This window comes from Micropterus salmoides, unplaced genomic scaffold, assembly GCF_014851395.1.
Source record: "Micropterus salmoides isolate LMB-PRFRI ecotype aquatic unplaced genomic scaffold, ASM1485139v1 Ms_hic_scaffold_7, whole genome shotgun sequence".
In the NCBI taxonomy this organism is placed as follows: Eukaryota; Metazoa; Chordata; class Actinopteri; order Centrarchiformes; family Centrarchidae; genus Micropterus; species Micropterus salmoides.
Genome location: NW_024044459.1, coordinates 31,816,173 through 31,841,358, shown reverse-complemented (window position 1 = coordinate 31,841,358; position 25,186 = coordinate 31,816,173). Strand labels below are relative to the sequence as shown.

Below are 25,186 nucleotides of genomic sequence, written 5' to 3'. Positions count from 1 at the left end.
TACTACATCTTGAAAGTACTTTGTATCCACTGTAATTAACTTCTCCTTTATGAGTCTCCCTCCCGAGACAAACTACACCGCTTTGCATAGCCCAGAGTACTTTGTAGCTGTGTAAATCTCCTCGGTGTTAGCAGACTCCCATGCCTCAAGCTCCCCTGACAGCACTATTTGATAAAAATAGATGGAATCCAGAGGGAACCAACAGGTCTAAATGTTTAATAGATTATTACTTTACTTGTGTTAATCTCATAATCAGAGGTTTGTAGGTTAGTGGGGGGTCACATCTATAACCCAGGGAAAAAATGAAAGCCTTTTTGTGTCCTGCTTTCTTTCATCTCAGGAGGAAATGTGAATGAGACAAATGGTTGCCTTGTTTCAAGAGAGGCTCAATCTATTGCCAACGATTTGTGGCCAACAAAGTAATTTCGATACCGTTCTTTGTATTGATAGATGGAGCCTAAATTTAATAAAGAGCCAATTTACTAGTAAGGGGTATAGGAATAGAACTGCAGTTATCTTCCCTCTTTTCCACCCCCTTGCCTCCATCCTTCAATCAAGCTCAAAATTAGACGGATGGAAAAGGACAAACAGCACAAAGAGTGATATTTTTGACAAAGCCTTGTTTTTAACTGCCGCCATTACTCTTCGACATCTATAATCCCAATGATTTGTTGCATCACGGTACTGAGGTTAAATAACAGCATCAATTTGAAATGTTTGTGACTTTATGAGTTAATTTTTTGTAAGTGGGTTTGAATTTTGGGCTTAACAGTAACAAGTAGTTTTGATGATCACAGGCACTTGTAAATGCAATATTCTGTGAAGGATAGAGACACTCACGATGTTCCAAAACTTCCACAAGAACCTGCATTAATGCTAAGCCTCAGAACGGGGCCCTGCAGCTGAAATCACTGGATGTGTCTCTTCACCTACTGTTACTGTTGTCTGACAAGTAACAGCGTGCTCTTGTGACCACGGGGTGGCAAAGGTACAAATTAACTTCAGAGTGGAAAAAAGAGATTGTCTGCTTCACCGGGGGAACCCTGGCAGGTGTGTGCACAAAGACTTAGGAACTAATCACTGACAGATTTGTAAAAGGAGAGGTAAAGTAGATTATTCATGAGCACATGGCTCGAAAAACGAGGGTAAATTGAGCGTGGTTGGAAAATAGGAAGAGAGATTTCAGTCACATTAGAGGGCTTCTGAGAGAGCTGCCATCCGTTCAGGGAACAATGCTTTATTGATCAGGTGACTTGGATGTGAACATAATGTGTGTCTTGAAAGTGACATAATTAGAATTAATCAAACCTTGATTAAACTACTGCATTCTGTTTTCCATTTCAGAGAAGGGGATCTCAGTATGCTGCAGACTTTCCCAGTGCTGTTTGTTTGCGTTTCTTGTCTACATGTATATGGTGGATTAAGTAGTGCACTCATGCATGTGCTGTATAATAATAGACGTGTACCATTGATTCCAAGGTGTGTAGGCATGTGCTGCACTGCTGCCACCTAAAGACAGAGTTTGAATCAACCATTATTTGGTCAGCAATCAGCATACACATACACATACAGCAAACTGCACTTTACCTACAAAAATATACATAAAATTGCAAGTATTAAATTATTCCTATTTTATTTATTTGTTTTAACATATTTTAACCAACATAATCTCTGTTTTCATCCCTTATTAGTACAATTTAAGTACAGTATGTGCTTCATATAAAGTGCTATCATTATGGTCACCAACAGAAACTGCATTTTCTGATTTTCTTGTTACTGAACGTTGCTTTGTTGAAGTCAGTTGAAAAATTTCCACTTGGTTTGGCAGCATTTATCTTCATCCACCCACTATCCATATTTAACACATACCCCATTGTTTTCTTTTTTCTATGGTTCATTTTTCTTATTTCTCAAACAAAGTACAAAATAATATGCATCACAAAGTATACATTCAAACCCCACAGCTCGTCATCACCACATAAAAATTGGCCTTCGTTGTCAGCATAAATAGGCTCCATCAGATGCAGTGGACACATATTTAAAACAAGACAAAGCTCAGGAAACAAACCATTGCAAAATAAGGAAGTACAAAACAAGTAAATATGTTACACTAAACATGTGACTCCTCACAGAGTATGGCCCATGTCAGGAGCTCACCAAAAATGATTAAAAAAAGTATTTGCCCCATTTTCTAATAAATACAGTACATCCAATCTTGCAAACCTTTTATAGGACGCCTTTGCGAATGTTGCCCCCATGGACTGAAGCCCCTCGCCAGTCTTGCATTCTCTAAGGAATCTGTGTACTATAGCTTCTTATGTCTTTGTCTCCTCCCATTATATCTATCACCTAAAACAAATAATCCAGGGCTGAATGGAATTTGGCTCTCTGATTTGAACTTTCTCATAGGACCATAAAACATGAATAAGATTTCCTTCCCTTGAATTTGGCATGTCTCTACATCGTCTTTGCTTTCATACAATTCATCATTCAAACAAAAAGGATCACATTTACCTTACTGGTGGTCTCGCACTCTTAAAAAATGATTTGTCTGTTTAACCAACTGTGTCTTCCTCATCTGGCATTTGCGTCACTTTCCAAGTCCAGCAACAACATATGCTGTGTTAAAATGCACTGTCATTAACATATGGTGTGTTCCAAATTAGACACACAGATGTGTTAAAAATGACATCTTTTGTAAAAGAGCACTCGTCGACGGTTCTCAAAGCAAGCCATCTGTCACCAAACCCAGACACGACAGGGATTTGTTTGCTAAACAGGACAAAGGCGACTGCTAGCAGCCAGATGCTGTCAGTAAAATGGAGTAGTTATCCCCCCAAAAAATCTGAAAGCTGCTGTCTTAGACTGATGTGCCATATGGACAAAATACTTTTTACTATTGTGTGTTGGTGGTAAAATATTTTGTGGGTGACACTTTTCAGTAACAACAGCAAACCAAATGGTAATTAATAAAAAAGAAATTGACATAATGAAAAATATTGTTGTGGTTTGTCAAATACATGACAGGACATGCCACTGGGAATTATGATCTGTGAAATTTGACATTTATAGTCATTTAACACATTATGTTATACAAAAAACATTTGTTTATGATAAAACTTGCTGATTGACTTGCTTGACATTTATTCGTCTGACATATGTTTATAGTTTACAGTTGGGATGTCTGTTTGGAAGTTGGAATATTCTGTTAAATCCTGTGCTGCTTCAGTAATTGTAAAAGCTTATCACCGCACCATTTTAATGGTGTAGCTGACAATATGCCTTAGGTCCAGTATTTTGTGCTATCTGCCAGATGCTGCTGAATTTTTTGCAATGTTTTTTAATGAAGCAGATGAACACCATAGCACCACAGCAAAGTATTGAGTGAAGGTTCATATTATTGTGACTTAAGTATAAAATAATTGTAATGATATTTTTCACTGGATATGCTTCCTTGGATATTAATAGTGTATACATTTTGAAAAAGTAAACTACAGACAGCCTGGCAGACAACCGAAAGGGGAACTTTCGTTACTTTTGTGTTTTAAAGGGGAAAGAAAACACCGTCGGACCAATGTGGGCGTGGCGGAAACGTCCTGTTTTGAAGGAAAACCGATCAGTGTGAGTTTCCAGTTACTTGCCTTGTTTAAGTAATTTCTCTCAAACACCTCATAATTCATAATTTTGCAAGTAAATGAGTGATTTAGCCAGCAATGCTAGCGTTGTGACTGTGACAATATCACTTTTTTTTTCTCCTTAGAACATTTAACGTCACATTTTCAGCTAGTAGGTCTTCAGTGTAACGTTAAGAAAAATGTAGGAATTTCGTCCTGTGAGCATCACTGAACATGACTGAACTAGGACAATATACTTTTCTGTAAAGCGTTTGAAGTGTCGCTCATTTTCCAAAGACATTTGTCAGCTGAACTCAAAAGATAACGTCGATGTGAAGCGAAGCCCCTGATATGACATTGACACACCCTCTGTCCATAACTTACACATGTGTGTTGTTGTGTTTTAGGTAACGCCACTGACCTACGATTCGTGTAGTTAGTGTAGAGTGGAGGAGCCATGCCTTTCCTCCATGGGTTTCGAAGGATCATTTATGAGTACCAGCCGCTGGTAGATGCTGTGATGTGTGTTGTTGGCCTGAATGAAGGAGACGGTAGTCACGAGGACAGGTAACGTTAGTGCCACAATATTGTTTGATGTGTTGTTTAGCAGTGTGCAGAATTTAATTTCCAGTATGTTGTGCTATTGGCTGCAACTTTTTAGGAAGCATTTCTAAGTGAATTATTGCCAAAGTGTATTTATTTATTCATTATTTTAATGAAATATGGGTGGTGCAGTTGATAAGACATATGCCTTTGGTGTGGGTTCGATTCCCACTGCAACACATCCACAATGTGTCCCTGAGCAAGACACTTAACTCCTAGTTGCTCCAGAGTCGTGCAACATCTGACATATATAGTATTTGTAAGTCGCTCAGGATAAAAAAAAATGTAATGTTCTGTAGCAGTTTGTTGTACTCAAGCTATAGTGCCATGATCACTGCCAGTACAGAATTTAAATATTTGTAATTGAATTGAATGAAACTGTGCTACTTTTCACTCTTGTGTCCAGAGTCAAAAGCCCTGGGGATGAGTCTGGTCTTTGTAGCTCTCTAGTGGAGCTTCTGGAGCGGGAGTCCCAGTCAGAAGTGTTTGTAGAAGGCATCAGCTATGCTCTGTTTAAGGTGGCAGAGCGGGGACTGGTGAATGCAGCTGAGATCCTGCTACGCTATGGGGCGGATCTAAACTTTGAAGGTGAGACATTTTTGGTGAGGGTGCTTTTAGTAAAATTAAATTAACACCTAAAGTAGCCAGCCAGAGAAACCAATCCACTGATATTGGTGGTGATTGCCCTCAATCCCATGTCTCCTCCAGAGTTTACAAAGGCTTCTTTGTAAATTCAGTTATATGCTCATTTGAGCTGTTGTGAATGTAGATTATTTCAAAGAAATTTTATTCTCTTGGCAAATTAAGTGCATTGCAGTCAATTGCATGAGTTTAAATGAATTAATTGGTAACTTTATTTTATCACACTTCCCACATCTCAAGACTTTTTGTAACATGAGGTGTATTATTTAGTAATCAATTAGTAAAAGACCTTTAACAAATTAAGAGCCATTCACACTTTGGAGATGACTATAAGTTTTAAAACTAAACCTGTAAAGAAATATATGTTGCTGTGCGGACTAGTAATTATGTATGATTGTGGGTGCAAAACAGTATGTCAGAAAGAAAATTGAATGACAGATTGTACTTTAAAACATGAGTGCACCTGCTATTTTCACTGCATATGTAAATAGAGAAATATATACTTTGGAGAATAAGTCTACCTTTAGCAAATTGTAGTGGAAAGTGCAGCATTCTTGCTGCTGTGATGAAACCTGCCAAACTCAGCTGTGATGACCTCTAGTGGTAGTAAAGATGTCTTTCCCCAGGGACATAATTAGGGAATCCTGGCAGAGGCTGCATCGTTCATCTTTTACATTTCCTGAGTGACTCTTTCCAGAAAGTTAACAGTGACATATACTCCCACATAGCATCAAGTTACTCTATTTTTTCTCTAATATTTGCCACCCTTTTGCCTTCAACAACATCCCTTCAAATATGTCTGAAGATGTGTCGTTTACATTGCCGAAACACTTCTGTAGTTTTGTAGCTCAGAACTGTTGCAGTGTTTCTGTTATTGCTTCTGTCTCTCTATTTTTTGTTCTCTGTATTTCTTTGGGTTCTCTATATTTGTAATGTGTTTTTGTACATGTGTATGTGTTGTCAAATTGGTGAAAATGCCTTCCCTAGACCCTTTGCATTGGCTTAGTGCCTCTGGGGGTCTTGGCTGCCTTAGTCAGCATTGTACAGTAGGTTGTGTAGCTTTGCCCAGACACATTTAAAGAAAATGTAATATTGTTAGAAATCTTCATCTGTCTGATTCATGTTTTATCACTGTGACAAAGATTCAATTTGTGTAATATGAATGTGTGTTTCTACTCTCCAGACCCAGTATCATACTACAGTCCTCTACATATAGCTGTTTTGAGGAACAGGCCACACATGGTGAAGCTGCTCGTCGGGCACGGAGCAGATGTTGAAAAGAGAGACAGGGTGAGGCAACTGTCTAACTTGTATTTATGTCCTATCTTGTTCTTATGGTATCCCCTCTGTTTTCCTAGCATTTTATGTTTAAATTTTACTTGGTAGATCCATGAGAGCAGTCCTTTGGATCTTGCCAGTGAGGAGTCTGAGAGGCTCCCCTGCCTGCTCACCCTGCTGGAATTGGGTGCTGATGCAAATGCAAGGGATAAACATGGTAAATTTACAGCCTAATTCAAAAAAGATTAATTCCTTTACTCATTCATTCATTCTGAAAACTGATTGCTGTGGTCTCGTCTCCAAAGGAAAAACACCTTTGCTCCATGCCTTGGCAAGCAGCGATGGACTCACTGTGCACAACGTAGAGAACATCCAGCTTCTACTTGAAAAAGGTACGGACTGTAAAACACCACTCATCTTCACTTTGCCTTCTTGTTTGCTTTTGGTCATTGAAATACCTCCTTATGCAGGATCAAGGTTAAACCACTACATTCAGAAATTTGTGTTAGTATGCACACATGTCCACCTGTATGCATTTTGAGATCAAAGTAAACTGTCTGCGTTTGTCAGGCTAAAATATTCACACACACACTTTGTAACACAACTGAAAATGGAGCAGAACCAATCCTGTGATCCAGGCATGAAGCGACTGACTGACAAGATTTTTAACTGCAGGAAGTATGTCTTCTATGTCTTGACAGTATAGTGGAAGCATCAATCTTCTAAGTATACTCATAGTTTCATGTATGACTACGGGCCCTCATATAGACTTTGCTTCATTCACTTTACAACCAGTGTACCCTGACCCAAAAAAGCCACACACAAACCCTGCAGGAACATTGCATGCTTTAACAGCTGTACATTAAAAGGCAACTGAAAAGCAGCTTCTCACAATAGCCACAAAGAACCAGTGTGGGATATACATACATCCTTTGTCAATAACATCAGAAAACCAATGGAAAATCTTGTCCAAGTATTTAACAAGAACTAGTATATCCTCATCTGTCAGAGAGCTAAAATAATTTGCTTTAAATTAAGAAATAATTCAAATGTATTTGAGTATGATGATTTAAGATGTCAGTAGTGACAATCTCAGAACAGAGGCACAGATTTGGATACTGATGGTTGACAGTGCATGATAATGTATATTCTGTCAGTTTGTAGACTTGGGAGGAAAGAACAATTTTTCTGAATAAAATTTCTTATTTGTGAATATTTGTTTATTACTTAGATAAACCATATTCAACTCAGAGCTGGAAAACTCTTTGGTGTTGAAATCGCACGCCGTCGATTTTACACATGGAGATCTGTTTTCTTGTTATGCAGAATACTAATACACCTGTGAAAACAGCTGTATAATGTCTGCTGTGGATCTGGAGGAGCTTTGTCATGTCTGAGAAAGTAACCCTGATGATGTCACGGTGTCATTGAGTGTTTCTCAGCTTGGTGCCTGCATTACAAATTGGAGCCAGAGAGGGTCTAGTGAAACATGCTATTGCGTTGCATTATGGGAGTTCTAGGATCCAGTGTTTTTAGAGCTTGAACCATACTTTTGTCTTGCAAGTTTGTTTTTGATCTTAAGTTTTCTATTGTCTATTGACTAATTGGCTCAATACATTTACACAGTCTAAGGCACATGTGCTCAACATTTTTAGACTTGATAACAATGTGGTTCTGAGCGATGCTTTCTTCACCACAGGTGCGGACGTTAACGCTGCTACTGTTGACGGTGAAACAGTTGAATCCTCGTTGGTGTTTCTGGTTAAGGAGGCTCTGGAGGCCAATGTGGAGGACGCTGCTGAGATCGGTAACTTCTGCTTGAAAACCACCCAACTACTGCTGGCTCATGGTGTGGACCCCAGCTGCTGTCTGAATGAGGATGGCGAACCCTCGCTGACACAGACGAGCCTGGAGCACTTTGACCTGCTCTTCCCTCTGGCTGTGCTCCTAATCCAGAGCGGAGCCTCTTTGGTTTGTTCCTATCACGGCGACTCCTGTTGGTCAGGCTACAGCCTTCTTTTCCAGCGGCTTGAAACAGCCCTGCAGCAGTGCTCTGATCAAAGTTGCGCCTCTGAGCTCCTGGAGCAAGCAGAGGTGTTGGTCGACTTAGCGAGGGTAGACGGGACCCTGTTGCATGTGCCTCTGAGGCTGGAGCTCCCTGTGCCAGGTCAGGATCCTCACCCTTATGCTCAGGCTTTGGTAGACCTGCACAACCGCGTAGTAGAGCATGAAGCAAGCCCTCCTGCTCTGCGAGGCCTTTGTAGGGCTTTCATAAGGAGACGCCTGCAGCCATGGCCCCTGGAAGACCGAATCAAAGCCTTGCCATTACCAGACAGACTGAAAGACTTTCTTCTTCCTGAGCACACGTATACGCCAAAGCCTGGTTGGGACTGCTTCAAGCCCCAACATAACCAGCGCTGATGCTAAGATACTGGATAGTTTTTGTTCTACGTAAAATCTAAGTTGTTCATTTGTCCATAAATGAACCTACACCTCACAAACCATTGAAGCCTTTGTTAAAGTCTTATCGTATGTTTTCTGTGCCAAATTGACAGACAAATGTGTTTATGTTTACTTTAAGTTACACAGCTTTGTATATAAAAATTTACCTTTTAGTTGTAATTTGTAGTTGTAGTTATCACTGTCGTGATGAAACTGCTGTACTGTTGAGTGAACCATACTAATGTATAAAGTTGCAAGACAAAATAAAAGCCACCAGATGGCAGTGTTGATCTTGCAGCTCAAAAGCAGCTCAGATGTCAGGGTCAAAGATTTAGTTATTCACAGTGCAGCCTATTAAAGTTGTCCCAGCGCAGTAGGCTCCATCTATATTTTATCTCCTCAACACGATGGCGGTGTATTGTGGAATTTGTGTATCTTCTCGCTGAGCATGAAAGTGGACCAATAAAACAGTCGTGTCTCACCAACAGTGTTTTGATATTCTGTTATATCCGATAATAGCAGTTTGACATTATTTTATATTTGTCAATATGTTACTCCTTGTAACTGACCAGGTAGTGGCAGTGCAGCGCTGAATGTGACTGTTGAACTCAATAGCTATTTGTTATAGAGGAATAATTGGTGCTATATATTTACCTCATGGTTGTGTTCATACACCAAGCATCAGTTGAGTGACTGCTAAAATAAAGAAGTAGGAATAAAATGCTAGAGCACGGCAGGAAGAGTGTGCCTGTAGACGTTTTGACATGGTTTCACTGTGACATAATGTAGCTGCAGTGGCTGCTGGCGTGGAAAGTTTTACCAAGCATTCTTAATGCTTATGTTTAAATTCAGATGAATTTAAGGGCCCCTTTTCACCTATTTTTTTATTAAAAATTTTTTTTTGCTCCCTCCCTCTCATGCACAAAACCCATTCTGCTCATCCCGTCTCTGGCAATAAACAGTGCCTAAATGAAACGTACTATGATGGTACAGGAACGCCATAGGGTACATATGTGTTTGCGGTCCATGTGTGTGACGAGCAAACTAAATAGGACATTGTGTTACACAACTAACCCCTTCCTGACATTGCTGAAGCTGGAGTGGCTCCAAGGCTTGCAAGCGCTCCAGCTCCTCTTGGTTATCTAGGTCACAGCCTCTGAGGAGAAGAGCCTCAGCAGCAGCAGCAGCAGCCCTGCATGACACACGCTTCACTCTCCTGTCTGTCTGAATCTCTTGACAAAACCTCAACACTAGCCCTGGTCGAATGAGGGAGAGGGAGGGAGGGAGAGGGGTTGCAAGAGGAAGAGCAGTTAGGTAAAAAAAGAAAGTTAAAGAGACGATAGGTGGAATGGTTATGGGAGCATTCATGGAGGACACATGGAAATGGTAGTGGCAATGTTGGATTAAATTTATATAATACACTAGCTGTAGGAACATAATCCACCCAACCAACAATCTCAACGCTGGGGGAAAAAACAGCCTTCTTCCATGGAGTCCAATCTCTGCTTGTAGGCGAGAAGGCGATAGAGTGGAGATAGTGGGGGGAGGGCTAAGCCAGTACTCTCCATCGAGCCTTTATTGGAAAACGGTGCGAGTGAAGCTCGGTACTGAAATTAGTTATTGATCTATTCTCTCCCTGAAGCCCATGGGTCTTTCCCACCACACCTGCTCATTCTCTCACAGCCTTTTCTTTTACCGCAACCCATAGTATCTTTCAGCCTGCTTCTGCGTTTTGCTGTTTGTTTTGTTGTTCTTTTATTTTCTTCAAATAATCTTTTCCAATGGAGAAGAAGTTATTCCAAAGTAAGATCAATAATAACACGGTGTCAGCGAACATGCTTTATAGTCAACAAAGTACAGTCAAAAATGGAGCATTAGCATTTTGAAATGAAAACCATTTATAACATGTTTGTTATTATTCTTTCTTTCTTTCAATTACTTTTGTCTTTACCTAATCTCTTTTCCATGTCTGCTTAGTCTTAACCAGTTTCTGGCACCATTGTTTCTGTTTTCAGCTCATGTTTAGCACTACTGACTGAACAGTATGGAGGCTTGATTCATGTCATACGTCTAAAACTAAACTAAACTAAATGCGGTATGAGGACATTTAAAAACACATAGTAGAGTTGATGTTTTCAGGGATGATGTGATGAGGTTGATGTGAATTCATAAAAGTAAGTACAAGGCTCTTGAGCAAGATTAAATGAGCTAAGGAACATATGTAGCATGTGAGCCGTGGTGTTTGTTGGCTGAGTTCCTAGTCTGGCCCTAACCTTTTCATGTACCACCACATCACCAACTGAAAGACATTGTGGTCTATTCCAGGCCTTTTCTTCTATAGAGCGCAGACTGTGCAGAACGTGCATCTCCTTGTCTTTCACTAGACATTGTCTAGACACGGGATAATTGCAGACATCACTGAACACTCAGCTGCTGCCTGAAACCTCGTGGGAGTTGAGGTGGTCTTTGGAGGGAAATGGTCAGTGAGGGGGTCACGCATCACGCTCACACCCCTTCGGATTGCGTATTGATGTGTTCGCTTATACATCTATGTTACTGTGTGTGTTTGCTGGTGTAAAGGCAAGCGTGGATTCAGACGTATGTGGGAGAGAAGAAGAAGAAGAAAGAGCGAAAGAGAGCCCAGACATTGAAACACACAGTGTTCCTAACCGCAGATGTGGTGACTTCATCAGAAAAAAATGTACCCCGTCCTATTGCTCTGCTAGTGTTGATAGAGCTTGCCAAAATTAATGGCTGTTAATAGTAAGATGAATGAAAGCAAATTCTCACTGCATAACAATATATTCTGCTGGGGTCCATACAACATAGTTTATCTCCTATTATAAAATTGTGTCTGGCTCAGTCCCTTTTAAATGTGGAGCTTTGACTGTGTACGTGTGTGCGAGTGTGTGTGTTATGGGGGGTGGTTGCTCTCTGAGAGATGGCTGCAGGTCGCCGAGTTCACCCAGGGCATAGAAGTAATCTCAGCGGGGGTGGATTGGATGCAGGATACCTGAATCCTGTTGGGGCAGGCCACGTTCCCATTCTGCTCCAGGTGCCGGTTCCTCCATTACACTGACACATACATACTGACTGTTGTGCTCACCAGCCTTTACAGTTTCATTCAGCTTAAAGCTGTAAGATTATGATGAAGGCTTTTCTATGTTTTTCTGTTTGTTACATACCTACTGTGCGACAAAATACATTGAACTTTAAGTAAATTACTTGTTGGAAAATAGAGCGAGATTGTCCTTTCCACAATTATCCTACTTTGTTTGTCCACTTTTATGCTATTTTATAAATCTCTTACACATTGCTTGGCTTTGATACTATTCCAGAATGTGTTTTAGTACATGTTAAGCTTAGGTGTCACTGGGTTTTGAATTTTTTTGAAAAGAAAAGTGGCTGCTACGAGCTAAGTAACCATATTGCTGCATACTAGTGTTGACATAGTGTGCTCACCAGCCACAGTTTCATTCAGCTTAAATCTGTAGGATTATAAAGAAGGCTTTTTGTATGTTTTTCTGTTTGCTAGATACCCACTATGACAAAATATGTTGAACTTTAAGTTCATTACTTGTTGGAAAACAGAGCGAGATTGTCTTTTTCCACAATTACTCTACATTTTTGTCCACTTTTGTACTATTTTACATATGTCTTACACATTGGTTGGCTTAGATACTATTCCAGAATGTGTCTTAGTACATGTTAAGCTTAGGTGTCACTGTTTTTCGAATCTCTTTGAAAAGAAAAGTGGCTGCTACGAGCTAGGTAACCATACTGCTGCATAGCATATTAGTGTTGACGCATATCTGTTCTTGTTCTTTGAGGGGGAACAGTTTGGAAGCGCAGCACACCAAAAAGTTAAAGTTCCACGCTTCAACTCCTACTTTAGAAGCACACCAATCCACCACCCTCTACATTTCTACAACTGACGCCATTTCACAGAAATTCCAGACAACTGGCGCCTGAGCTCTGCCTCCAAGAAGGACATGATGAATAGGACACACCCTGGTATGCTAGTGAATGGTAGAATATATGGCACACTGCAGTGTTACAGCCTAGATTCATTACAGCCTCTCGTCCTGGCGCTTTATAGTGTCGTTTTCTCTGCCTTTCTCCCCCTGCGTTTCATGGTGCTCGCCTATTTTTAAAAGCCTGAATTTGAGTGAAATGCACTGAGGCACCAGTAAGGCGAGCTACAGCTCTTTCCAGCGCTGGTTCCTGATCCACCTCTTTGTTGTGGTCTATGCATGCCTGCTCTAGTCACATGACTGCGTTTCTATGGCAACTCGGGTTTGAGTAATCATTTGCGTTACGACCTTTATTCCCTTGAGGAAAGGGGAGGGGGAGGTTAGACTGAGCCTGTAGAAAGAGGGAGCAGGAGGAAAGAGAAAAGATAGGCAGAAGGGGAGCGGCAGAGAGGCACAGGGAAAGAAAATAGGCAAAAAAACAAAATTTTTCCCTTTCTTGCCTTTATATTTTTCACTTCATATCGCAAACAAACCTCCACCTCTCTGTATTCAGTTGTTGGGTGGAGGGGGGGGGGACTACAGCCTGCCACTAAACACTGGGTTGTGTGCTTCAGTTTCACCAGAATATCTTTTGTGTTGTGACTCACTCAGTGACTAGAGCAGGCGAGTGAGTTTGGTTGGAGAGGCAGCAGGCATGTATGTTTCATAAGGGCCTACACACACACACACACACACACACACACACACACACACACACACACACACACGCACACTCCTCCCCTTCTTCTTCTCAGAGGAAAAGCAGTACTGTGCCACATGTGCAAGTCTCAGCAGAAACAGATTCTGTATGTTCCTGTTTCTTGCTCTCCCGGCTGCGTTGTCATGGTTACCGAGCTAGTCCACCAAGGCAGGCAGCTCCTCTCCCTCTCTCTCGCCACCGTTGGGTGATTCAACCCATCACTTGGGTTGTGTCATCTCCTAGATGGAGTTTCTAGCTCTCACATCTCCTAAATGGAGTTTTTCAGTTTGGGCTTGTATTCCAATTGGATTCAAGTTTTTAAGTAAATGGAATAATTGTGTGTGTGGGGGGGGCTTTTACCAGCAGTGGGGGGATCCAATATTGACAGGAGGTGGGCTCAACTGGGGGGCTGGTGATAGACATCATGGGGGTTGTGTGGTGCTGGAGGTGGTGCTGGTGCTGGCTGTTTCCAGGTGCCTGCGACTGGGGCTGAATATGAATGAGGGGCCCTGGTTCTCCAGAGATGGTGGCTGGGGAGAGAGCTGCTAAAACCAGAGACCAGTGGAGCCTGGCTGGTTGAGAGGCCCCCACAAGCTGCTGACAGGAGCTGGAGCTAGCCATCACGTTAATTAGCGTTTTTACTCTAGCAGCAGCAAATAGGGGGAGTGGGTTAGAGAGGGATGTGGGGGTGGTATATGACTCATAGACACAGTATGGTTTATTCATGATGGAGGAAGGGGATGTGTGTGTGTGTGTGTGTGTGTGTGTGAGAGAGAGAGAGAGAGAGACAGAGAGGAAACAGACATTTGATTTGCCAACAGTTCTGTGTGTGTGTGTGTGTGTGTGTGTGTGTGTGTGTGTGTTGCGTTGGTAGATCACTGATTGGCACCAAGCCAAGATATTATTGTGTCTTGAACATAAAACCCGGTATTCATTGTTATTTTCATTGAGTTTTTTGTCTATAATTTTACAATACTCATCTCGAATGAATTCCTTTTGTTTGAAGCTATTGTTCCTGTGAATTCATGATACATAGATGTAAAAAGGAAATTTTGCACAACACATGCTAAGATAAAGATAACACGAGCCACAGATTAGGAGCAGTTGCATTGTTCATTTATTTCTGTGTCTACTGTCATCGGGACTTAATTGATCACAAGCTTTTGAGGCCTGTCTGGAAAGCATTAGACTGATGAAATGGGTTATGGGGGCCTCTCTCACAGGTGACCTGACCTTGTCTCCAATGCCTCAGCCCCTGACAGTGATCCTCACCCTCCTGAGGGATGCAGAGGATCGATAGATTGGTCTTTTACCCACACCAATCACCCAGGACTCCCCATCCAGGTCAAGCAGAGCTGAGGAGAAGGGCTGCTGCAATATGTGGAACATTCCAGAAGAAGCATCTCCTCCTCAGTTTGTTTGCTTGCTTCATGCCAGAGCAGGGATACGAGGGCTTGTGTGTTTGTTTGGGTGTATAAGAGGGTGTAAGGGGGGGGTTACATTACAGCTATGCTATTGTCTAATTGTCTCCTCTTATCATTAGTGACAACCATGACCTCTGTTATTGGCATATCTGCATTCTGCCTGCACTGCAGAGCCTCCACCACACTACTCGCAGCGTTTTCTCTCCCAAGAGCGGCAGGGCCCATGCCTCATAAATACAAACACAATCTCTCCTACACCTCCTGACTGCAGGACAGGACTCCACACATATCTGCCCGTGGAGCGCAGCCCATTTGCATACATATTAAAGTGACGCCTCAGAAAAAAGGAAGAGAGAGAAAGAGGGGGGAAGAGGGAAGGAGGGGAGAGAGAGAGAGCGGGTATATGCAAACAAGGCTTTCATCTAATATGCAAGAACCGGCAATGCTCTGGCATAAATCTGCATCTGAGCTCAGGCAAAGGGAGCGGAGCCCATTTGACAGTAAATGGGCTAGGGATGGCTGTCAGATGCACAGGGGAACACTGTGTTACCCCACAGAGAACCAGGGCGATTGATCAGTATGGCATGTCATATATAGTAACAACTACAAGGTAACAATAGAACATGCTAAGTAAGACTTTTGGATCGTATAAGAGGAGAAAAAGAAAGATATATGATTGAGTAGGTCAGGAAAATATGGAATGTTAAAAGGAAAAGTTCAACTTTTTGTGCAAGATGCTTGTTCATTGTTTGGATTTTGTACAGATTAAACGAACGAGACAAAAAGTGTTAATTAGTGAACTTTAAAGGGGCTGTTAGGCACATTTTGTTACCTTTGGACAGAGCTAGCTGTTTGTCCCTCTTTCCAGCTAAATTAACCGGCTGTTGGCTCCTGCTTAATTTTTACTGTGTGGACATGAGAATTGGTATCGACCTTCTCATCTCAAAAAAACATATTTCCCAGCATCATAAAAAAATGTTAGAATGCTAGCACGCTAAACTAAGATAGTGAACATCTGAACCTTATAAAGGACATGAGCATAAGCATGTTAGGAGTAGCATAGTCATTGTAAGCATGTTAGCAAAGTCATATACGCAAGTCAGCCATCTTGGTAACGCCTCCAGGCAGTTATTTCGGACTAACAAGGCCAGGCTCCTATCTGAACGAATGGAGAGAGAGCCAGAACTGCACTTTTACTGGTAACCGGGACATAAAAACTACATGAATAGAATCACCAGTAAAATCTAATAAAAATCACTGAAAAAGTTTGAGGACTTTGCCCCAAAATAAGAAACCACATGATTGGCTGAAATCTGTCTCCCGATTTGGCTATTAAAAGCAAATGATTGGCTTTCTAGCCGGAGGGGCGGGCTAATCCTCATCTTTGACGTTACGGGCTTTCCACATAGAGTTGTACTGAGGATGTGATTGAGTGGCATGTCTCCTTTAGAAAACATTTTTGATGTTAGCAAGCTGACATTAGCATTCAGCTACAAAGCACTACTGTGCCTAAGTACATTCCCACTGAAGTACTTGCGTATCTGTCAGTTGGGTAGGTTACTGTAGCATATTTATCACACAGATATTGGAGTTGTATAACAGATCTTCTCATTTAACTTTCAGCAAGAAAGCCAAAAGTAGGAGCATATATCCCAAAATGTTGAACTACTCCTTTAAAAAGGCAACGGATTTGACCCAAAGTCATTCAGTACTGTATGTCTGCTGCATGATCCCATTAACTTGTACTGAAATGTATGTATTTTCTCTAAACAGGCAGATGGTCAACACTTCTAGAGCACATGATGACACTGCTAAAGTGAAAAAAATGTACTGGTGAAACTTTACTTACGGTCTTCAGAAACTGGAGTGCTGCCATGAGCGCTGGGTTTCCCCTAACTCCGTGAGTATTTCATGTTGGACAACCTTGAACTCCCTTTCCTGTTTTCCTGCCTGAGCATGTTGCACTGAAGCCCGCCATTCTGTCGGTACAGGTGATCTTACGCACAGGAAATGGAAACTCTGAAGGTGCATGTGCCGTGTATATGTGCATGTGTGTGCGCGCAGTGTTTGTGCGCGCGTGTGAGACTGTGATGGAATGGGGGGGTTTGAAACCGGATATGTTGGGAATAACACAAAGCACAAAAATGTGTCACATGATCTGAAACACAGGGTTGATTTATTTGGCTTCAGAAGGAATCTGTTGCATGTGGTTTGGAGGAGAGAATGTTTTCCTTCTTTGCTCTGAGTGTGCTCAGACACAACACATGGAAACATTTTCTGAGAGGCCATGGGTCTGTGAAAAAAATCCCCAGACATTTTATTTCTTCTCCCTCTTTTCATAGCTTTTTCGGTTCTTTTTACTTTTTTCAAACTGATTGAATTACATACATCTGCAGGCCACATGTACAAATATCTCCCTAATGAATATCTGTGAAGCACTCAGAGAATATTACGTTCAATTAGCAGATATGTTAATAGTTTATTTTGGTAAGAATCAACTGATAGAGTGGTTCACCAAGTGGTGGGCTCTCAGATGGGCTCTCAGATTCAATGCAAGTGTGGCAGGGATATATCAATGAACATCCTATTTACAGCCTCTATTTCAGTGTGTAATAAATACACTTCCACTCACATGAGACAGTTGCAGGTCTGCTCTATTGTCTGCCATAAATATGCTGGAAGGGTTGGTTAAATATTGATAACACCAATTTTCAGCCCCCCCCACCCCCTTCCCACACACACACCCTCTCTCCATTACCACCACACACACAAACACGTACACATACACACATCTCACACTCATACCGAGCCCCTCCTTCTGTCTCTCCTTCTATCTCGCGGTTATTTCACCCTCACAGTAACCTTGCTTATGCATATTGCATATGTAAATAAAGCACCCCGCCTCTGAAGTAATTGTGTGCATCTTCTACAGAGCTGCATATCTCAGCTCTATGTTTAAGAGGACTCACTGTGGAAAGACTGAATTCTCTTTGTTTAGCATTGATTCTCTTCTGTTTGGACTGATCCAGCAACTCAAGAAATATAGATTAATTGATAAGAAAAGTACTGGAACTCCTTTCTCAATTTTTTTTTTTAATTAAGAAGGAGTTGGTTGTGGGCAGGGATGAGTCCCTTGTCCAGGATTTCTAGTATATAAAATTGTACCTAATATTCTTTATAAACAAAAGTAGTAGTATGAAGTAACTATATTTCATTTTAGGCTTAATGCTGAAGTAGAAACATAGTTTAGGTATAATTTTTTTAAGTTTCTGTTGTTATCATATTGGCATCTTCCATCAGTATTATGTTAATTTCAGGGCATAATACATAGTTATATTACTAAGAATTATCAGATGTGTTTATTGTTCATGTGAAAGTTATAGTTGTATTTTCCATGTCTGTACAAAATTCAAGCAAATGGGAATATTTTGTTTCAAGTGAACCCCCACCCACCCACCCAAAAAAAAATAAAAATAAAAAATAAATCATCAGTCGCCAATGCTATCACACCATTTCAATGGAGTGGAACAGTTTATTGTCCTAAAATTAGGAAGTATTCAATACTTTTTGTGCACAAATGTTTCAATTTATGTATAAAAGAAGGTCTTGGTCACATAAGCATAAAAATGCTTAACAAATATAAGAGGCTGTCTCTTTGTCAATTGTAAAAATGTCATTCTCTTCTTAAAACAAAGTGTGTGAATATAATAAGTTTTTGGACCCCTGAGCAGGACAAATTTCAGGGTCGGCCTACAACAGCATTTTTGAATAAGGTTTACAAATTCTGATAATGATGAACTAGACAACATATTCATTCATCAATTGATGTCCACTTTACAGCACTGTACTGAAAAATGGAAACACCTGATGTAAATCCACTGTACAGTAATGCCTTACTTACTTTGAGGGTTTTTTTTAAGATTCATTCTTTAGGCTTAGTTGTCTGTTGTAGTTGTGTGTTAACTCCGTCGAGCGCTTTGAGGCTGTAATGCTGGTGATGCTGTAGTAAACTACATTCTGTGGTAGTGTTTCAAATATTTTGTTAACATAATTTAGAAATCTGAAAGAATACAAATGAGAATCATGTTAAAATACTGGAAGAGTGCACTGAGTAGAGTGTAGACATCTGCCAGGTGTGTCTGGGGGCCTGTGGGTGGTGAACAGAGTGCAGGGCAGGCTGTGTGTCAAGCATATATGCATGAGAGTAGTAGAATGAAGGGGAGGATTTATTTTGTAGAGTATAGTGTAAGTTTTCTTATATAGATGTATGCAGTGTTTTTAATTAAGGTTTGTGTAGTATAGTCTCAGTGTCCTTTAAGATGCACAGAATAGTGTAATGGTTAAAGGAAACAATAAAATGTATGATAAGTCCAAATTTCTTCTTTAAACATTCTTACTTATTTAGAACATTTTGTTGCATCACACAACACAAAATAAAACCCCTCCCTCTCCCCTCCCAAACAAAAAAAAGCTGAATCCAACTAAATTGTCCCTCCCAGCTACCTTACAATCAAGATGGCGGTGAAGATAACAAAAATGGGGATTTATTTATCTTGTATTGTGCCTAACTTGTGGCTCTTGACATATCGGGAATGGAATTAATCTGCAGATTCTCAGGTTCAAGATGACACCAAACTTTTCTATGTATGTCCTTTTTTTAGCCAACACAAAGGCCAAAATGTGGCATGCAACAGACTGGGTAAGCCATGGTTTTAGCCTAGCCGATTGCCATTTTGCTGTGTCGTAACGCATAATGTAAAATGGAGAAACCTGCTGGAGAGACGAAAGTCTAAGCTTTACAATTGGCTCAGTCAGTAAATTTTTTTTTTCAAAAATCACCGCAACCATGAGAGGTCCTTGAGCATACATCATAAATGTGCATAAAAAAAAATATTAAGCTAAAGGAATGTTCCTCTCCAAGCCAGGATATATCCACACTATAATGTTTTTGTTATCTGAGGGAGATAATAATGACAAAAATTCACAACATCAGTAGTATTTATTACAGAAGTGTTGTGTTGGATAGCATTACAATGTACAAGGTAGTATTGTGGTCATTCCTAGTATAACTATAGCCTACTATCTACTATACTAAACTATACCTAATAGAAAAAAGGAAGTGTATATTTCATGTATTGTGTAGCCCTCTATCTGTATGTTTCTTATGGAATATGTACAGGCTGTGAAAACAAATCCTGGATTATAAAGACTATCTATGTTTCTAGATGTTGAAATCTCTGACTTAAATTAAGTTTCATTTGGTGTCAATGATAAGGGGACTAGAATGCCGCAGTAGACAAAATAAGAAAGAAAACACTGGTAAATTACAGAGCATCATATGTTTAATCTCCCTCAGTTTTTATGTGCAAACATAAAATGTTATTCATGACACTTACCCCCTCCCAACAATGATACTGTAGTACTACCACCCATACTATTCTAGATTACACTATACAAACAGCATCTTATTTCTCATTAAAGATAGCGTAACCATGCTGACATTTGTTTTAGAGATTAAAAATCATAAATTAGATGTTACAAAGCTTAAAGATCAGCTTATGGATCAGTTACAGGTAAATGTAACTGTACATTTTTTGCCGTTTATAAGGGTGTGCATTGTCAGTTTTTCAGTCAAAGGCATAAATAACATGTTTTCATTAGTGCACCATACACATTGCAGTGTATTGAAATGTTTCAGCAACTTTCCATTGTATTTATGATTTTAGATTTAATCCACTAACATAGAGCCATTTTTAGCCCTATTTAACCTTAAAATGGCAAGTTCATTTCTCTACAATTAATGTTTTTAAATGAATACCCTTGTTCTTTCCATTAACACTGGATGTCTCTTTACTTTTAACAAGCGTTTTTCCTGAGTGATAATTTGGCACTGACCCCATTATTTTCCCCAATCGCATCTCACTAGCATTGCCATTTGGCCACCCATAATGCATCATTTCAAAACATGATGTGAAAAAAAGTGCACTTGCTCTAAAGGTAACGTAACCCAATCAGCCATAACATTATGACTACCTGTCTAATATTGTATAGGTCCTCCCTTTGCTGCCAAAACAGCCTTCCTCAAACTGTTCCTGAACCATTTTTGTTTTGTGGCAGGGTGCATTGTCCTGTTGAAAGAGGCCACTGCCATCAGTGAAAACTGTTTCCATTAAGGGGTGTACATGGTCTGCAACAATGCCTAGGTAGGTGGTACATGTCAAAGTAACATCCACATGAATGGCAGGACTCAAGGTTACCCACCAGGACATTGCCCAAAGCATCACACGTCCTCCAACGGCTTGCCTTCTTCCCATAGTGCATACTGGTGCCATATGTTCCCCAGGTAAGCGACACACCTGGCACCTGCCGCCTGCCACCTGGCCATCCATGTTATATAAAAGAAATCATGATTAGACCAGGCCACCTTCTTCCATTGCTCCGTAGTCCTGATGCTCACATGGCCATTGTTGGCATTTTTGGCAGTGGACAGGGGTCAGCATGAACACCCCTGACTGGTCTGCAGCTACGTCACCACCCATACGCAACAAACTCCTTTCGATCAGAACTCGCGTCAACCTTTTCAACAGTAGCTTTTCTGTTGGATCAGACCACATGGGCCAGCCTTCCCTCTCCACATGTATCAGTCAGCCTTGGCCACCCCTGACCCTGTCACCAGTTCACTGCTTTTCCTTCCTTGGACCACTTTTGATAGGTACTGACCTCTGCAAACTGGGAACACCCCACAAGAGTTTTGGAGATGCTCTGACCCAGTTCTAGCCATCACAATTTACCCCCTGTCAAACTGGCTAAGGATCTAACATATCAGCTTTGCTTCTAACACATCAACTTTGAGGACACAATGTTCACTTAATGCCTAATAAGTACGTACAGGTGCCACGGTAACCAGTTAATCAGTGTTTTTTACTTCACCTGTCAGTGGTCATAGTGTTATGACTGATCGGTGTATAGTTGTTCTCACTTGACTATTTTGTTTTTTTCTATTTAAGCTGTTCTAATAATTACAAATGTTAAAAGCTCAATGATCAATGTAAAAATCTAAGCAGGAGGTTTCGGAAGATATGCCTTGCTCTAAATGTCTCTTTCACACTATTAGACTTAACCATGTAATGTACTATACCATACTTCACTACACAATATCCTTTACCAAACATATCACCAATACACAGTGAACTGAGGCACTGCTAATAATAAAGAATCTTTGTCTGAGTGTTACTTGGATAAAGTGATGCTGTATACCAGCGTGGAGAAAGGCACATCATAAAAACAGCATTATATTAAGTTGCCATCAGCTTTAACTTTCCTTCCTTACTCAATACAATTAAAGATACAAGTTTATTCTGGTATTACTATACCATACTATATTGTACTGAACTATACCACAAAATGCAATACCATAGCATACTTTACCATAAAACATGATCTCAGTCCGCTCTCTGCCATTTAAACAATATTCCAGGGAGAGCACACATGTCAGACTCCAATTTACACTATTATGTGAGCATGATAACTATAATAGTGGCTGTCCTCCTGATTCACGTATTTGGCAGGAAATCAAAGTCATATCCAGGTGTTCAGTATGATGTCAGCCATCTGCGTGTGTACACACAAACAGATGTGGGGCATGGATGACAGATAATCTCTCTACAAAGAGCTTTTACCTCACATATCTGAGTGCAGTGACAATATTTCGGAGGCAGTCCAAATGACATCACTGTCAGGTTCAGACAGTACATTCATAATTTACTCAATGTGTGTATATGTGCGGTAAACCTATGTACTGTACAGTATGTTTAAGGTGGCTTTTGAAGAAACAAAACAACTGTATAACTCTAGTATAGTACAGTACAGAATTGTATATTGTATAGACGTGAATATTATTGTATTCCCCTTCTCTTCAGTTCTCTTTTACTTTGAGGTTAGGGTTTATGCTTCTTAGTGAGGCTGCATTTGAAGCTGCGGCCCAGCTTCATGGAGCAGCCATCCGGAGGATCTGAGGAAAGTGGATAATGTTGACATTAACTTGCCTTTACTCTGGTTTATTAATTCGCCTTTCTATATACTCTAGTAGCCTTCTAGTTTTAGTATTGTGTTGCTTACAAGTCTTTCGGACATGTATGGCTCTGGAAATCTTGTAACAAAGCAAAACTCTTGCATTTACTTGTACAAAAAGATCTCTATTAATAAGATATTATATTCTTAACTCTTTGTTTTATTCTATAATTATATTATAATACTGGCCCTGCGATGGACTGGCGACTTTCGCCCGATGTCAGCTGGGATTGGCTCCAGCCCCCGCGACCCTGTACGCAGGATAAGTGGTTAACGATGGATGGATGGATATATTATAATACTCTATTCTACTGTTTTTTGTTACTCTCTACTATATTCTATTTTATTCTATTACTTCTTCTTAACTTTATTCAGTTATATTCTACTCTATTAGTCCCTGCTAAAGTCTAGTCTATTATATTCTATTACCCTCTCCTACTGTATATACCATTCTAATCTATTATATTACTCCCTAGTACATACTATTCAGTTAGTCTTAACTGTATTCTATTATATTCTTTTATATGCTATGCCTGTGTCCTCTACTATATTCTAGACTATTTGATTATGCTCTTGTATGTTATATTCTGTTCTATCACTCTCTACTATATTCTAGCCTATTGTAATTGCTAACCCCTATATTCTACTCTAATCTATTCTTTTATTTTCTACTTTTGTTTTTCAATTCTATTACTCTCCACTACTGTATGTTCTGTTCTATTCTAATCTATTTTATGATTTTCTAGTATGTTCTATTAAATGCTATGCAATCACTCTCTACTATTATTCTGTTCAATTCTATTTGATTACTGTCTTGTATGTTCTATTCTATTCTATTTCTATCTATTCTTTTCTATTACTCGGTTCTATATTATATTCAACTCTTCTCTCTCTATTCTGTCTACTTTTATACATAACGTTGATGATTTCTGTCCGCACTGAGCTTTAAAAAGCTCAGAACACATTTAGTGAAATGCAGCATGCCTGCTCCTACGTGCATTCTGAATGAGGCTAGTAGTCACATTTGCGTATAACAGAAGCACCGCCTCCCTCCCATTGGACAATGTCTACGTGAGGGCGTGGCAAGGAAAGATGAGAGTTGCAAATCCATGCCCTTACTGGGAAGACATGGAGCGCTATGGACACAGTCTACACGAATCAAGTAGGAATCTCAACTAAAGACATCCATATTTCTCCAGTTAGGAAAGAAACGTTTTGAGAGACTGAGAGGAAAGAAGGGTGGCCCGGTTGAGGATGGAGTGTGCATTTGACGCACAGAATCTGATCTCCATTTCTTTGAGAAAAATCCAAAGCTCCAGGACGCAGAGAGGAGGCATCAAGCTCCACAAGAACTTACTGGTAACGTACGTACTGAGAAACGCCAGGCAGTTTTATATGAGCAAAAACTTGTCGCAAACGCAGAGGACGCATCATTATGAGAATGTTGCTGCAGTCCGCCAAAGGCAAGAATATCTTGAATTGACTGGAAGCTTAACGGAGTTGGCCGATGACTTCTACTGCAACTTTACTGAGGATGAGTCGGACACTTGGCACTGCGGAGCGCACCAGCCCATCGGCCAGCCTGCAGAGGTGGCGCACCAAGACGCATCTGCCTGCGCAATGGTTTCACCAAGTGACTCTGACCTCATGGTTTCGGAAGCCTGTTGGAGTTGTGCAGACAAATCCTCCTGGGAGTTACCTATCCCAATCGCACAAGCCAACCAAAAGACCGTCCTGGACTTGGACACGCATGTGGTGACTACTGTCACGAATGGATACTTCCACTCAGACTGTTGCGCGCAGTCAAAACAGCCGCAGGGCGCGCAGTGCTACAGTAAAAAGCGAAAGATGGACACAAGTTATCATATTGTTGATCCAGAGTTTTATCTGCCAGACTTTGGACCAGTGCCATGTAAACGGCTGAGGACTGATGATGATTCACATTCAGACACGGACCAGTTGGACAGCACAAACATATCCAACCTGATCTCAGTCTTGGGTTCAGGGGGACTATCTGAGTTTGTGAGTTGGCAGCAGACAGACCTTGAGCAAATATTCGCCGCTCAAACAATTTGTTTAAAACATACACTGTTAACAGGCAGCGGTTGGACCAGAGCAATTGAAGCATTTTGATTTGTATGATTGTTTTTCTTTGTATCGTTTTATTTTATTGCTTTTAAATAAATGATGACACGACTGCAATTCTCTCTCTCATCTGTTACTGAAAAATGTTGATGAAATGTTTATATAGAGCGATAATAGGGCTTACCCATTACTTTTGCACATTAATATTTCTCGTGCCGATTAATATAATTTCTATAAATAACTGTGCCTTTCATTTAAACCTTATTTACTGGTGATTCGTTTGGGGTACTGGAGTCTGTATTCGGTTTGTATTTC

General features: G+C 40.5%; 2 protein-coding genes across 2 annotated transcripts; both read left to right on the top strand.

Moving 5' to 3' along the window:
* Nucleotides 1-3,560: 3,560 nt before the first annotated feature.
* Nucleotides 3,561-9,064, top strand: asb6 (ankyrin repeat and SOCS box containing 6). Its single transcript, XM_038704443.1, has 7 exons — nt 3,561-3,621; nt 4,022-4,181; nt 4,624-4,805; nt 6,043-6,149; nt 6,246-6,354; nt 6,443-6,529; nt 7,837-9,064. The coding sequence occupies exons 2-7, from the start codon at nt 4,072-4,074 to the stop codon at nt 8,556-8,558; spliced, it is 1,317 nt and encodes a 438-aa protein (XP_038560371.1). The 5' UTR covers nt 3,561-3,621; nt 4,022-4,071; the 3' UTR covers nt 8,559-9,064.
* A 14,827-nt stretch (nt 9,065-23,891) lies between these two features.
* On the top strand, nt 23,892-24,988 carry LOC119892369 (immediate early response gene 5-like protein). Its single transcript, XM_038704571.1, has one exon. It carries the CDS (start codon nt 24,041-24,043, stop codon nt 24,917-24,919), a length of 879 nt encoding a protein of 292 aa, XP_038560499.1. The 5' UTR covers nt 23,892-24,040; the 3' UTR covers nt 24,920-24,988.
* Nucleotides 24,989-25,186: the final 198 nt, after the last annotated feature.

Excerpts from the sequence above, each read along its gene's own strand:
- LOC119892369 (XM_038704571.1), top strand. The coding sequence starts at position 24,041 with ATGGAGTGTGCATTTGACGCACAGAATCTGATCTCCATTTCTTTGAGA.
- asb6 (XM_038704443.1), top strand. The coding sequence starts at position 4,072 with ATGCCTTTCCTCCATGGGTTTCGAAGGATCATTTATGAGTACCAGCCG. Across the intron at positions 4,182-4,623 it reads GACGGTAGTCACGAGGACAG|AGTCAAAAGCCCTGGGGATG; the intron begins GTAACGTTAGTG and ends TCTTGTGTCCAG. Across the intron at positions 6,150-6,245 it reads ATGTTGAAAAGAGAGACAGG|ATCCATGAGAGCAGTCCTTT; the intron begins GTGAGGCAACTG and ends TTTACTTGGTAG.